At 44.9% G+C, this 14596-nt stretch overlaps 1 protein-coding gene across 1 annotated transcript; it reads left to right on the top strand.

Moving 5' to 3' along the window:
• Positions 1-3066: 3066 nt before the first annotated feature.
• Positions 3067-14591, top strand: LOC115190604 (arf-GAP domain and FG repeat-containing protein 1; the record flags this gene model as incomplete). The annotated part of the gene is made up of 11 exons (XM_029748778.1): positions 3067-3182; positions 3659-3821; positions 4230-4413; positions 6551-6661; positions 7435-7521; positions 9948-10137; positions 10449-10528; positions 10849-10950; positions 12930-13094; positions 13183-13277; positions 13389-14591. Coding segments are annotated over 11 exons (1353 nt in total), but the record flags the coding sequence as incomplete, so codon positions are not given.
• Positions 14592-14596: the final 5 nt, after the last annotated feature.

Genomic DNA, 14596 nt, shown 5'->3' with positions numbered 1-14596 from the left:
CTCGCTCTCTCGGTCTCTCTCTCTCTCTCGGTCTCGCTCTCTCTCTCTCTCGGTCTCGCTCTCGGTCTCGCTCTCTCGCTCTCTCGGTCTCGCTCTCTCGGTCTCGCTCTCTCGGTCTCGCTCTCTCGGTCTCGCTCTCTCTCTCTCTCGGTCTCGCTCTCTCTCTCTCTCGGTCTCGCTCTCTCGGTCTCGCTCTCTCTCTCTCTCTCTCTCTCGGTCTCTCTCTCGGTCTCTCTCTCGGTCTCGCTCTCTCTCTCTCTCTCTCTCTCTCTCGGTCTCTCTCTCGGTCTCTCTCTCTGTCTCTCTCTCTGTCTCTCTCTCGGTCTCGCTCTCTCTGTCTCTCTCGGTCTCGCTCTCTCTCTCTCGGTCTCTCTCTCTCGGTCTCTCTCTCTCGGTCTCGCTCTCTCTCTCTCGGTCTCGCTCTCTCGGTCTCGCTCTCTCGGTCTCGCTCTCTCGGTCTCGCTCTCTCGGTCTCTGTGTGTCTCTCCTCCTGTCTCGCTCTCTCGGTCTCTGTGTGTCTCTCCTCCTGTCCGTCTGTCTCTCCTCTAGAGGTCGACCGATTTATGATTTTTCAACTCCGATACAGATTATTGGAGGACCCAAAAAAAGCCGATACTGATTAATCGGCCGATTTTTTTATATTTTTTATATTTTTTTTTTTTAATTTTTTTTTTTTTAATTTAAAAAAAATATATAATTGTTAAAACATTTTTTTATTTTGTTTTTATTTTTATTTTACATTATTTTTATTTATTTATTTGTAATGAAAATTACAACAATACTGAATGAACACTTATTTTAACTTAATATAATACATCAATAAAATCAATTTAGCCTCAAATAAATAATGAAACATGTTCAATCTGGTTTAAATAATGCAAAAACAAAGTGTTGGAGAAGAAAGTAAAAGTGCAATATGTGCCATGTAAAAAGCTAAAGTTTAATTTCCTTGCTCAGAACATGAGAACATATGAAAGCTGGTGGTTCCTTTTAACATGAGTCTTCAATATTCCCAGGTAGGAAGTTTTAGGTTGTAGTTATTATAGGAATTATAGGACTATTTCTCTCTATACGATTTGTATTTCATATACCTTTGACTATTGGATGTTCTTATAGGCACTTTAGTATTGCCAGTGTAACAGTATAGCTTCCGTCCCTCTCCTCGCTCCTACCTGGGCTCGAACCAGGAACACATCGACAACAGCCACCCTCGAAGCAGCTTTACCCATGTTGAGCAAGGGGAACAACTACTCCAAGTCTCAGAGCGAGTGACGTTTGAAACGCTATTAACGTGCACCCGCTAACTAGCTAGCCATTTCACATCGGTTACACCAGCCTAATCTTGGGAGTTGATAGGCTTGAAGTCATAAACAGCGCAATGCATTGCGAAGGGCTGCTGGCAAACGCACGAAAGGGCTGTTTGAATGAACGCTTACGAGCCTGCTGCTGCCTTCCATCGCTCAGTCAGACTGCTCTAGCAAATCATAAACTTAATTATAACATAATAACACACTGAAATACGAGCCTTAGGTCATTAATATGGTCGAATCCGGAAACTATCATCTCGTAAACAAAACGTTTTTCCTGTCAGTGAAATACGAAACCGTTCCGTATTTTATCTAACGGGTGGCATCCCTAAGTCTAAATATTCCTGTTACATTGCACAACCTTCAATGTTATGTCATAATTACGTAAAATTCTGGCAAATTAGTTCACAACGAGCCAGGCGGCCCAAACTGTTGCATATACCCTGACTCTGCGTGCAATGAACGCAAAATGACACAATTTCACCTGGTTAATATTGCCTGCTAACCTGGATTTCTTTAGCTAAATATGCAGGTTTAAAAATATACTTCTTCTGTGTATTGATTTTAAGAAAGGCATTGATGTTTATGGTTAGGTACAGTCATGCAACGATTGTGCTTTTTTCGCAAATGCGCTTTTGTTAAATCATCCCCCGTTTGGCGAAGTCGGCTGTCTTTGTTAGGAAGAAATAGTCTTCACAGTTCGCAACGAGCCAGGCGGCCCAAACTGCTGCATATACCCTGACTCTGTTTGCAAGAGAAGTGACACATTTTCCCTAGTTAAAAGAAATTCATGTTAGCAGGCAATATTAACTAAATATGCAGGTTTAAAAATATATACTTGTGTATGGATTTTAAGAAGGGGATTGATCTTTATGGTTGGAGCAACGTATACCTAAGCGATTATATGCAACGCAGAACAGGCTAGATAAACTAGTAATATCATCAACCATGTGTAGTTAACTAGTGTTTATGATTGATTGTTTTTTATACGATAAGTTTAATGCTAGCTAACAACTTACCTTGGCTTCTTACTGCATTCGCGTAACAGGCAGGCTCCTCGTGGAGTGCAATGTAAAGCAGGTGGTTAGAGCGTTGGACTAGTTAACCGTAAGGTTGCAAGATTGAATCCCCGAGCTGACAAGGTAAAAATCTGTCATTCTGCCCCTGAACAAGGCATTTAACCCACCGTTCCTAGGCCGTCATTGAAAATAAGAATGTGTTCTTAACTGACTTGCCTAGTTAAATAAAGGTCTAAAAATAAATTAAAAACAAAACAAAAAAAATCGTCCAAATCGGCATCCAAAAATACCGGTTTCCGATTGTTATAACTTTAAATCGGCCCTAATTAATCGGCCATTTCGATTAATCGGTCGTCCTCTCCTCCTGTCTCTCCTCCTGTCCGTCTGTCTCTCTGTTTCAGTATGTATTCGGTTGTTTGTCTGCATCTAATTGTAAAATGCTAGGTGTCCATGTATACTGTAACATCTCTTATCCCTTGGCAAGTTGGCTGTAGATCGCTCCATTTCCGGGCTCCCAAGAGACACCCTGGAATGACCTTGAATGTGCTACATTCTGCTGCTGCTGTCTTGGCCTGGAGGTGTTGAAAGATTTTCTCTCTCTTTCATGTTTGTCTTTTCCTCTGTAAAGGTGATGAACCACATCTTCTGATTTGCATGTGACTTTTATTCCCCTTTCATTTTTCACCAAACATGTTTTTCTGCTCTCTCTGTCTGTCTCCTCTCTCGTTTGTCTTCTCTAGTCATGCAAACAGATATGGCTGGGGCTTTACGACGATAGAACTGCCTCCATACCGGACTTCAGGGAACCCCAGAAAGTCAAGGAGTTCCTTCAGGAGAAATACGAGAAGAAGAGATGGTGAGAGGCTGCTGTAGAGTCCATAGAGCTCTGGTCCTACGGAGTAGCAAGGCACTTTGCAGCAGTAACAACCCAGGTGTATTTGGTGGATGATATCTAGGTCACTGTATGCGTTAGTTGTAATCCAAAAGGAAAGTCTAATATTTACACATAACCGTCATACCAGTCAGCATAGTGGAACAAGAAAGCAAGGAAGAGTGTGGTGGAAAAAGCGAGCCAGAACGACGGTATGCGTTGCTACGGCGATATCAGTAATCAAACAGTGCAAATCAACATCCGCTATTAAACAACGCGACGGCAAAAGTTGGAACTATTTTAACTCTGACGGCAAGTCCCGTTTACCGGGGTAGCTGTCGGCATTTACCGTCGTGCTATCATTGAAAAGTTGCTCTGAGATGCTGGGTTATAGGAGTCCATTTGAATTAAAGCTTGTGTTGCTCTGTAACCAATTGAACATGGTTGTTGTTGTGATTTAGGTTTGTTCCCCCGGAGCAGGCCAAAGTGGTGGCTTCGGTCCACGCCTCCATCTCCGGCTCGTCAGCCAGCAGCACCAGCAGCACCCCCGAGGTCCGACCCCTCAAAACACTGCTGGGGGAGTCGGCCCCCACCTTGCACCTCAACAAGCACACGCCCAGTCAAGTAAGACACATACTGGTTACTCAGCTGGCTGATAACAGGCCGTACAACGTTTTTCCTGACCTGAAATAGGGCTCAGGGAGTTTTTCCTGACTTGAAGTAGGGCCCAGGGAGTTTTTCCTGGAAAGATTATGTGTTCAGGAAACCTACCTGGCTCTCGTAGGCAAAACATATATTTGTTTGAGTTGCTTTTGACAAGATGGCCTGTGAAGTGCGGACATCTAGGTGAACTATTTCTGCATGGTTGAAGTGTCTGTCTGTGAATTAACTGGGTCATATTTAGCACAAAATGGAGTGAAACGGGGAGGTTCCATCAACTTCTGTCCAATAAGAAACGCCCATTTTTGGTTTCTGTTGCAAAGCATTTTGCTACGGCATGCCCCAATGAACACAGCCCTGTTGTCTCTCTAGTCTCCGGTGGGGAGTCGTGCGACCCAGGCCCTCCAGCTGAGCCAGCAGCAGCAGTTCCACGACAAGAAGTTTGACCTCCTCAGTGACCTGGGCGGAGACATCTTCGCCGCTCCGCCCCACTCGCAGTCTGCAGCAGGCTCGGCAGCCAACTTTGCCAACTTTGCACATTTCAACAGTCAGCCAGGTAAGGAGGAGGAGTGGCACAAGCTGCACCGGTCCCTGGAGCGGTCACTACACCTTGTGTTAGAAAAACCCTCGGCACGGTGGTTACATCTACTGCTTAGTGCTTAGACTTCATTGGTGAATGATACATATACTCAATGATCCACTCGTACTTATGGAATTAGAAAAAGGTCAATTTCCTGAAGAGTATTTGTTTGCTTCAACTGTCCAAAAGTCTGTTTTATGGTAGTGGAAGAAATTTCCTTAATTTCAAGAGTATGGACCTTCACTTTTTCTTACCACTTTAATTTATTTTATCACGATACAAACATACACATACGAACAACTAGCACACAAACAACGACTACATCTCCTCTGCCCAGACCCGCATGTTCACACCCCCCTCCCTAGTGCCTGCATTATGGTTTGCCACATGGCCTTAAATTGTACCAATCTGTTTTTCTCGGTTGCCCAGGCTATTTCAATAATAAATCATTTGATTTTTCCATTGTTAATGATGGTGGATTGGTAGATTTCCAAGTTTTTGGATACGTTTTTAACCCCCTCATTGTCCATCACACTGATCTATGTAAAGCATCGCCAGACACTAAAATTCTCATAGGGCTATGGGTGCTCAGTCTCCTTGGTTACTGAGGCCAACATCAAGCTGTTTTCTCATCATCAAAGAGCCATAAAGTTCTACCTTGGTGCAGAGAGGCTGCTCCAAGTCAGCCCACATGAGGCTTAAAGACACACGCACGCCCTCTAAAAACACATCACAATTTGGTACTTAAAATATGATTCCTTTTTTTTTATAGAAATTGGACAATAACCTACACACTTATCAAACATTCTATATCTATCAGTCCTTTCCTATCCTATTTTCTACTACTTAAACAAAATAAATCAGAGATTCACAAGAAGCCCATCTCTGCAGCCAACTCCCAACACCCCCAGAATGGCTTCCAGTTTCCCTATCTCTTCATCCTCTCATTCCTATAGATCTCCACCTTGCGTTTTATCTCCCATGTTATTGTAGAACAGATGTTGTTTCTCCTGCTCAGGCAGGTGCTGGTTGTGGTAGCAGAAGCTGGCCATGTTTAGGGACTTGGACGTACAAACACTCAAAATGCCAGTTCTATGAGTCACTCGGGAGGACCTGACCTTAAGTAACAGTAAAACCGATTCCATGTATCTACATGGAATTTGAGAAAAACTCCATAATAAACCAAATGAACAACAGAAATGAACCAAATCATGGTAAGAATACATTATTTGATGCTTACCATTGATGGAATTTGAAGTTCTTGCAGGAAGATACTGATGTCTCTGTGTCATCCATGGTATGGACTGGTGAAATTGCTGGTTGTTGAAGTTAATTAGTGAACCATTTTCTAATCTTCGATAGCAGAGGAAAGTCAGACATCTCGTCTTGAGGTGGTTGCTGAGGTCCATGTCAACGTTGGTGCCTGTCAACATAACCTTCAACGTTCTACGGAAGTTGCTCTTTTCAATGGTGATATCACATTGAAATGTAATTGAATTCTCATGAATAGAATCACCATGGCAAAGAAATAAAATGGGGATTCAAATGAACACTGTTACTCTTACTAACCAAACATTCTATGGAGATCCTATTAAATGACTCATTCTATTCATTCTACCAACTTTGCTTTGGTTGATTTATTATTTGTATTATTCAGAATTGCCATGACGATAAGCGTGTGAAATGAATGGATGTACTGTGTTCTTCATTTAAAATCTGTTTTACATTGAACCAAGACAGTGGCACACACACACACACACACACACACACACACACACACACACACACACACACACTAGAAGGGAACATGAGCTTAGGTCAGGGCAGTGCTCTATAGGAGGTGAACCCGTCATCACATCCGTTTTTGGTTGGTCATTAGCTCCATCTAGTTTAGTTCCATATCTCTCAATGTGTCGTTTTCTGTCCAAATGGCACACTATTCCCTATTTAGTGCACTACCAGAGCACTGGTCAAAAGTAGTGCACTAAAGGAATAAAGTGCCATTTGGGTTGCTGCCTGTGTCATGTGACCATTAATTGTCTCATTCATTGAGTCCTGTTTTGTTTGTCCTTTTTGATTTTTATGTGTGTCTGACCCTCGTACAAACCTCCAGCTGCTCAGAACGCAAACGCAGACTTTGCTGACTTTGATGCGTTTGGGAGCGCGGGTCCATCGGGTGCTTTCCCCTCGGCACCCCAAGCCCCCTTCCAGATCTCACATACAGGTAGAGCATGCTCCATTCACCTCTCATGGCCAGTCTATCTCACACACGCTCACATTTTCACACAGGTCACTGTTAGGCACTCTTCCTCCTTTCCCAGAGGCTCTGTCTTTCTGTCGCTCTGTGTGTCTGTCTCTGTGTTACATACTCACATCAGTTCACTCCTACTTGTCATGAGTTTGTGTCCATTTTGTCTGTGTTGTAGTTAGCAATAATGACAACAATTCACTCTCATTGGCTCTGTATTTGCTAGCTGGCTGCTCAAGGCACACACATTCACTCACTGGCTCGTTTCCCCAAGGGAATTAGTTTTGAATGTACCACACCGCCCTCTGCTGGACACTGTCTGCAGATGACCTCTTGACTTTACGCAGTGGTGGATGGGAAAGCACTGCTCTCTGAGTGCATCGCAGCACTCTACAGTGGCGTCCTCTCCTTGTCTCCTTTCCATCATCTGCACTGATCTGAAATAATCTGCTTTCACCTATCCTATGTTATCAGATCTGTGCAGATGAGACAAGGAGAGGGAAATCACTTCAGACTATTGAGATGCACCCCTTTCTCTCAAAGGCTCCTCCTTCTCTCATTCACACTGACCACCACACTGCCTGGCTTCTGCTTTCACATTACTCCATTCGCTCTGTTATGATTTGGTTTTGCTTTTGGGTGATCACACTTTTTCCCCCTTTTTTGGTTTATATTTCTTTCTCTTATTTTTTTCACCCTGTTTCTCTGGTACTCACCCCCCCCCACCCCCATCCTGTTTTGGCTGCCAGCGTACACGTCCCTCTCATCCAGCCGCAGTGTGGGTGAGTTTGCCACCGCTGGCACTGCTCTACCTCACCCGGGTGCAGGTGCTCACAGTAAGTTCTCTCACTGGGCTCAGCCTCTAGCTAACACCTTTCTCCCCTCTCTGTCTGTCTGGTAGGCTCTAGGGGTTTTCGCATATTAATGCCTATGGTTGTTCCTATTGATGAGTGTGTGTGTGTGTGTGCCTGTCTGTGGAAGCGTGTGTTGTATGCTCTTCGTTGTTTGCTGACCTGTTCATATCCAGAAGTACAGGGCCATTGGTGCAAAATAACATGATGTCATGCAGTCTAAACTGCAGCCAACTATTGAAAGAAAAGGTGGGCAACTTTTACCTCGGCCTCTGGAACTCTTATCCTGCAGAAAATCATCTTAAGAATGATTTTGAGATTATTAATTTTAAAAAATCAAGAGATTTCTCCACCTGTGTATTGTACTAAGATCTTGTAACAGTGTAGGTGATTCAGTAATTCACTGTAGGTGTGTTCATTTGTTAAGACAGGAGAGTAGACAGGATTTCTCCTTCCAAAGCAACAGTCAGGTTCTACCCTCAAACCACTCCCCGTGAAGTGACGCTTCACCTCTCATGCTGTTTCCTCAGACTGTGACCTAACCTCAGTCTCTGTGCTGAACTAACCCTCAGTGTAAGACGAATGGTAAGAAAGACACCAATCTTCCTACAAACACACTTGAAGCCACTGTGTGGCTCTTGGTACAGTCAGACTAAGGAGCATGACTGCCGTTGGGCTTATTTCAAGTCTGCCACCGTTGACCCCATTAGATCTGACTGTTATACTACTCAACAGTATAATGCAGATCATTTCAATTGATTTCAGGTTAGATGAAGCACGGTGCTGTTGTAAATGACAGATTACATTGCTGTGATCTGTTGATGCTGCCTGCATCCTGTAGCACACAGTGTTCAATCCAGCCTCCTAGATTTACACTGCAGTCAGGAACACACACACCCCCAGGCCCCTCTTGTGTGACTCCTTCCTGTCATCTCTCGCAGGTAGCACGGCCTCGGGGGGGGCCTAGTTAACGCTAGCAATTTAGCTAATTTTGACCACTTCCCCAAATCCTGTAGTGCCGACTTTGGATGCTTCAGTTCCTCCTCCCAGAGCCAGAGTAACTCCTCCTCTGCAGGAACGCCCAATGGGCCTGTAGACAGCGACACTGCTGGCGTCCCCGCCGGTAGACGGAGGCACTGCTGGCGTCCCCGCCGGTAGACGGAGGCACTGCTGGCGTCCCCGCCGGTAGATACGCATCTCTGGCTGACTTAGATACCATCTTTAGCTCTGACAAAACGGAGCAAGGTAAACCTGTCCCTGCTGCGAGCCAGTCTCCTCTCCACTCTGTTTGGCAGACTTCAAGGTGCGTCGAGTAGAGTGAGATGGCTATCGGGTTGGGGACGATGAGCTCATGCATGGTGTAGAATAGATGAAGTCCGGGTCCCATCCTTTCAGAACCAGCAGGGACAGTGGGTCCTCATTTAAAGGTTGCGTCATACCACAGCACAGCTTGCGGGGTTCTGCAGAATGGTATGGCACGTTGGGTTGCGTGACATCATAGTATTTTACTGTCAGCCACTGTTGCCATTAATGCTAGTTTGACCACCAGAGGGCATCTTTTTGACGTTTGTTGGTGCTTGCTTACTTTTCAAAATAATCTTAAGAGGTCCATACAGGCCAGACATTTTGATTGCTTTACCTTGAGAGAAAGAGCATATTCCAAGGTTTTTAATTAACCTAGTTTTGCCAAACAACACAAAATGTTTTACAGATGGTCTCCCTTTCAAAATACGTTTTATCTAGAATAACCACCACTCCATGCCTGCTGACAAGGTACACATCTGTCGTTCTGCCCCTGAACAAGGCAGGTAACCCACTGTTCATAGGCCGTCATTGAAAATAAGAATTTGTTCTTATCTGACTTTCCTAGTTAAATAAAGGTCAAATGAAAATATTGTAAAGGGCTGGGGAATATAAGCATGTGATGTTTGCTAAATGAACAAGTTAATTTCATTGACATGGCGCCTCCATAGCCTCAGCTACTATAGCACAGATAAATACATCTTAAAACACGCTATTCTGTTCTTTTGAAATAAATTGTCTTAGCACCATGTTTGTTTTATGACCTCCCTAAACAAAATATGAATATATTTATTTGTGATTGTGGATATTACATAGATTTATTAGACTGGCAGCTATTGGTAGCCTACTCGTCGAGTCCCGGCTATTCTACTGTTAATATGCATACGGTGCAGCAGACCTTCATGGCACTTTGAAGATGAAAGGCTCAGAAAAGTTTGAGTGTTATGATATTTATCTCAATGTAGGCCTACTGGTAGAGGAGCAGGGTCAGGTCTCCTTTGTGTGGGCATGATGTGTTGTTGCCCTCGCTGCCGTGTGTAGGAGACAGACGGAGCTTCTACAGTACCCTCCTGGCCTCCTGTGTTGTGAACCAGCCTGTGTGTTTTCAGGAGGTAGTGTCCCGAGCGGGGTTCCGGGCTCTCTCCCCCCGGGGGCGTCGGCAGGACTGCGTCACCCCCAGAGTCAGCTGATGGGTACGTCGGCGGCAGACCGCTACGCCGCGCTGGCCGAGCTGGACACTGTGTTCGGCTCGTCGGCCCCCTCCACCAGCGTCTACAACACCGTCAGCACTTCACAAGGGTACGAGAACACACCATCAGATGAATTCACCCTCTTCCCATTACCCTCTAGTCTATGCCTTGAGGTCTTTGTCTCTCTCATATTGACATCTTTGTAAATATATAAATCAGCTTTCTTGTTATCAACAAGTAGGTCTATCTTTCAAAATGATACTCAGCCCTCTCACCTCAAATCGCACCCTATTCTCTAAAAGTGCACTACCTTTAGCACTACTGCTAGGGACCATGTAGGTGTAATAGGCTGTCACTTGGGATACAGCCTCTGTCATGCTGAGTCCACGGGGTCACTCTAACGCCGTTGTTGTGTCCCAGGGGGATGTTTGGCCCTGTGACAGGAGTCTCGTCAGCCCAGGCACAGCAATGCATGTCCAGCATGCCCCAGGGTTTTGGAGGTGAGTGACATTGCTCCATGTGTGTGTTTCCATCCCTACCCTTTCCCCCTCAGTGTGCGCTACACTAGTTCACTCGCCTCTTGGGTTTAAAAACCATTGGGTAGGCGTAAGCATGGGCTATAGGGAGTTTTCGTATTTCACTCACTGTCTTGCGTCTATTACTTTTCAATCCATGAGAGCGAGTGAATGATTGCACACTTCGGGGAGAATGGGGTGGATTAGAATGGGACCACAACCCATTTCTCCAGAGCTGAAGTAGACACTTAGCTGCTCAGAGACGAACTAATAGGAGTTAGATGTCTCCTCTTCCCTTCTGCCAGGTCTGTCAACAAACCCTTTTGCTGCTGCAGCGGTTGCCCCGGCGACAGCCACCACCAACCCCTTCCAGAGCAATGGGAGAGCAGCGGCCGTGGCGGCAGCAGGTGGGGACACGCCACGGATGTCTTGCATTCCAAATGTACTTGAAACTAAAGCCATAGGCTGTGTCCGAAATCATTTTTCCTACTATTTACTAAAAATCCTATACTATGTACTAACTATACTACATACTGTTTAGATAGAACATACTGTTCACTAAAAATGTATGCAGTAAGCAACGGATATCAGCATACTGAGAAGGCGTCATGTAATGCGTAATTGGGTTCTTCCCCGCCATTCGTACATCACGTCTGATCACGTGGTAGTCTGAAAAGACAATTCTCTTCCTCAATAGCATGCAGCGAATTCGTACTAGATGAAAAGCCGAAATGAGTATGACGTCCTCGGAATTGAACGCTTTCAAAATGTTCTAAATATCACGTACTCTAAAACATTTTATTTTGCTCATACCCAATCAACATACTATTTAGAATGCAAGTACGGGTATTTGGACGTGGCCACTTAGTTAGATAAGAGGGCGCACCCAAAGCCTCATGGGCAGCCCCATTGCAAAGATACTAGATGAGCTCTGACGTACATCTCTATGACTAAAGCTGATCTAAATATCAGTGGTTAGTGGCCATTTTGAGATTGTTCCGCACTAAGTCATGCTAAAATCTCCCAAATTAACTGAGGCAGGTGGTCATGTAAAAGCTCCTCTGTCACAAAATTCAAGGAATAGCCTAGTAATCAACCGAAATCTCACAAGTCCATATTCTTAGATTACTTTTACAGAGGATGACTGTGACCGCCTGAAACCCTGTGAGAGGACTCGTGGTCATCAGAGGTCATAATGAGGTTATGAACCAGATGCCTTCACTTCATCGCTCAGCTAATTGTATTCATCTCTAAGTCGATTGCCGGTGGCCCGGCTGCTACAAGACGGCGGCGTTATTCACTAGCAATTGTCTGTAGCTAAATGAGGATATAGTCCAAGTAGTAACAGTCTTACATAGAGTAAATCGGAGAGACGCTGATTAGTGACTGAGTGTTTCTGTAAAGAGTGTGAAGGTGTGTAAGTGCAAATGATAATGGCTCTGTCTGATTGCTCTCGTGATGCTGGACAGGCCTGTTTGGGGCTCTGCATGGGCAGGGTTACCCTCCAGCCCACTTTGGTAGGTCCCCTCCTCCTCTTCCAGCGCACTCCTTTTCTCCTTCCTTCTCCTCTCTGCCTCCCTGTGTCTTGGCTCTGGCAGTGCTTCCTAGAGCTTCCCAGAGTGTTCTGTGACTGTCTCGCCGACTGTGCATGTGTTGTGTGCCCTGACCCCAGTGCTGCTTATACTGTATCTGTGAGTGTGGGGGTCCTGATGCCTCAGCTGCCCTCACCAATCCCCCCCTGCCCTCACTGATGCTCCCAGACTGTAGTGATGTGGCATCGCTGATTACCCCATCTTGCCCCTTGCTGGCCTAGAGAAATAGCCTATCTAACAGTTGTAGCTTTTCAGACTATAGCTGTTGGCAGTGTGTATGTCCTCCAGCTGAGCTCTGAGGTTATAAACTGGTGTTGAAAGGACATCAAACTGCCAGAACCATTTAAGAGTATCCTTTATCTGCACAACCATCTTGACTGTAAGCTTCTTATTGTTTTTCAACCTCCTGGATTCTGTACACTGCCTTTGCTAAGAGTGCTTATACCCTGAGTGCTTTAGTACTGTAGCTGTGTGGTAGATGCTGTCTAATTTAATGCTGGTTATGTTATGGATAGAGCTAGTCTCTGTAGGTGTTTTGTTGTTGCTGTGTTTGTTTCTCTGTGTTTAAGTGTAAACTGCTCAGTGAAGGTGTTTTAGTTCAGGTTGTTGTTAACCTGGCGTCAGGTGTGATTATAGCTTGACGAGGTAGGTGGGGGGGGGTGTGTGTGTGTGTGTGTGCGCGCGCAGATGTTTTGTAGTCTGCGTTAGCAGTAATCGTGTAGCACAAGCTCTGTGTAACTGATGTGATATTGTGTAGATTGTGAGTGTCCTCTCCTCTCCCGCCTATCTTGCAGCCACGTTTGGCACAGGGTCCATGAGCATGCCAGCCGGATTCGGGAACGCTGCTACCTACAACCTCCCCACCAGCTTCAGTGGGACCTTCCAACCTCCCTTCCCTGGCCAGGCCCCCTTCCCTCAGCCTCCGGCCTATCCCCAGCAACCCAACGGTGTGTGTATGGGTGGGTGCATGTGTGCGTTGCATGAATTTGTGTAGTGTACCCTTTTCATTTTAACCTTGATTATTCAACTCTTTCTCTGGTCCACCAGGAGTGGGGTTTTCAGCCTATGGACAGGCCAAGGCTGTGGTGACCCCCTTTGGACAGGCGATGGCTGCACCCGGGGTCTCTAGTAACCCCTTCTTGGTGAGTGGGACCATCAGGTGGTTTTCAACCAATTGTCCAGACTTGTTAGTTTCACTAGTGGTTTATTTAATCTCTCTCTCGCTTTTTCTCTCTCGCTATTTTTCCTTCCAGGCGGGCGCCCCTTCAGGACACTACCCCTCAGGAAGCTCTTCAACAAATCCTTTCTTATAGCGCTGCTCCACCCAAACTTCCACCACTGGGGTGTTGTTAACTGGCGTGCTCCGCTCACACCTCTTGCACTGTTTTGTTTTACAAGATGCTTTAAAAAGACAAACACTTTCTAAAACTGGTATTTTGTATTATGTTTTAAGAACAATGATAACAACAAAGTGACTTAACTGACACCGTCCATGGCAACAGAAATCAAAACAAGGTAAAGGTGTGTAGAGGGAGGGGTTGTTAGGGGCGGCAGGAAGCCCAGCGGTTAAGAGCGTTGGGCAAGTAACCGAAAGGTCGCTGAATCGGTGAAAAATCTGTCGATGTGCCCTTGAGCAAGGCACTTAACCCTAATTTCTCCTCCTGTAAGTTGCTCTGGGTAAGAGTGTATGCTAAATGACTTAAATGTAAATGTGTTAAAGGGACAGGGTCTCCTCTCATCCTCTATCTAACCTATGAACTGGCCCGGACTCAGCTGAGGCATATGTATATTCAAACTGGCTGATACTAAGTTATTGCAAAATATTCCCATTCATTACGCTGGAATTTTGTAAATATTTTTTTCTTAGTGGAAATTAGCTCTGTGCATATCAGTATTTGTACATTTAACACAAGTTTAAGGGCAGAAATGTTATTTGGAAAAGCTGAGACGACTACTTTGAGTTGCTTTATTTGTAAAGAGGAACCAAAAGCGGTTTGTGCAGCATGATATCAGTAGGACTATTTTTTTAGAGAAAAAGAGAACATGCATTTCATCATTTATTACAGAAGAGGGGGAGGAGTCTCTCTCCTCTTCTGTGATTGGCCCCAAGGGCAGAGGCTCCACCTGGAAGGGAATTGGCTCTCAACTATGCTCTGACCTGTCCAGGTGGTTTACCACAATATAGACTGAAGACCACTGACTTTGGGTGTTAAAGAGATTTAAGTTAATGTGTGTGTATGTATATATATATATATATTAAAATTAATTTTAACTAAAAAGAATGACCAAACCATGCCTTTGTATTGCTGCACTGTACATCTCCATTTTCATATTTAAATATTTTGTGTGTATATAGATAGATCACTATGAAGATGTTGCCGTGTGAATGTGGAGCTCTTCCTCAGGAGTATGGCTGCTGGAATAAACCATAGACTGTGTAAAAAAGTTCAAACAGACTGGA

Source organism: Salmo trutta, unplaced genomic scaffold (genome assembly GCF_901001165.1).
Source record: "Salmo trutta unplaced genomic scaffold, fSalTru1.1, whole genome shotgun sequence".
NCBI lineage: Eukaryota > Metazoa > Chordata > Actinopteri > Salmoniformes > Salmonidae > Salmo > Salmo trutta.
Note: the sequence above shows the minus strand (reverse complement) of the source record. Positions and strands in the feature narration are given on the sequence as shown.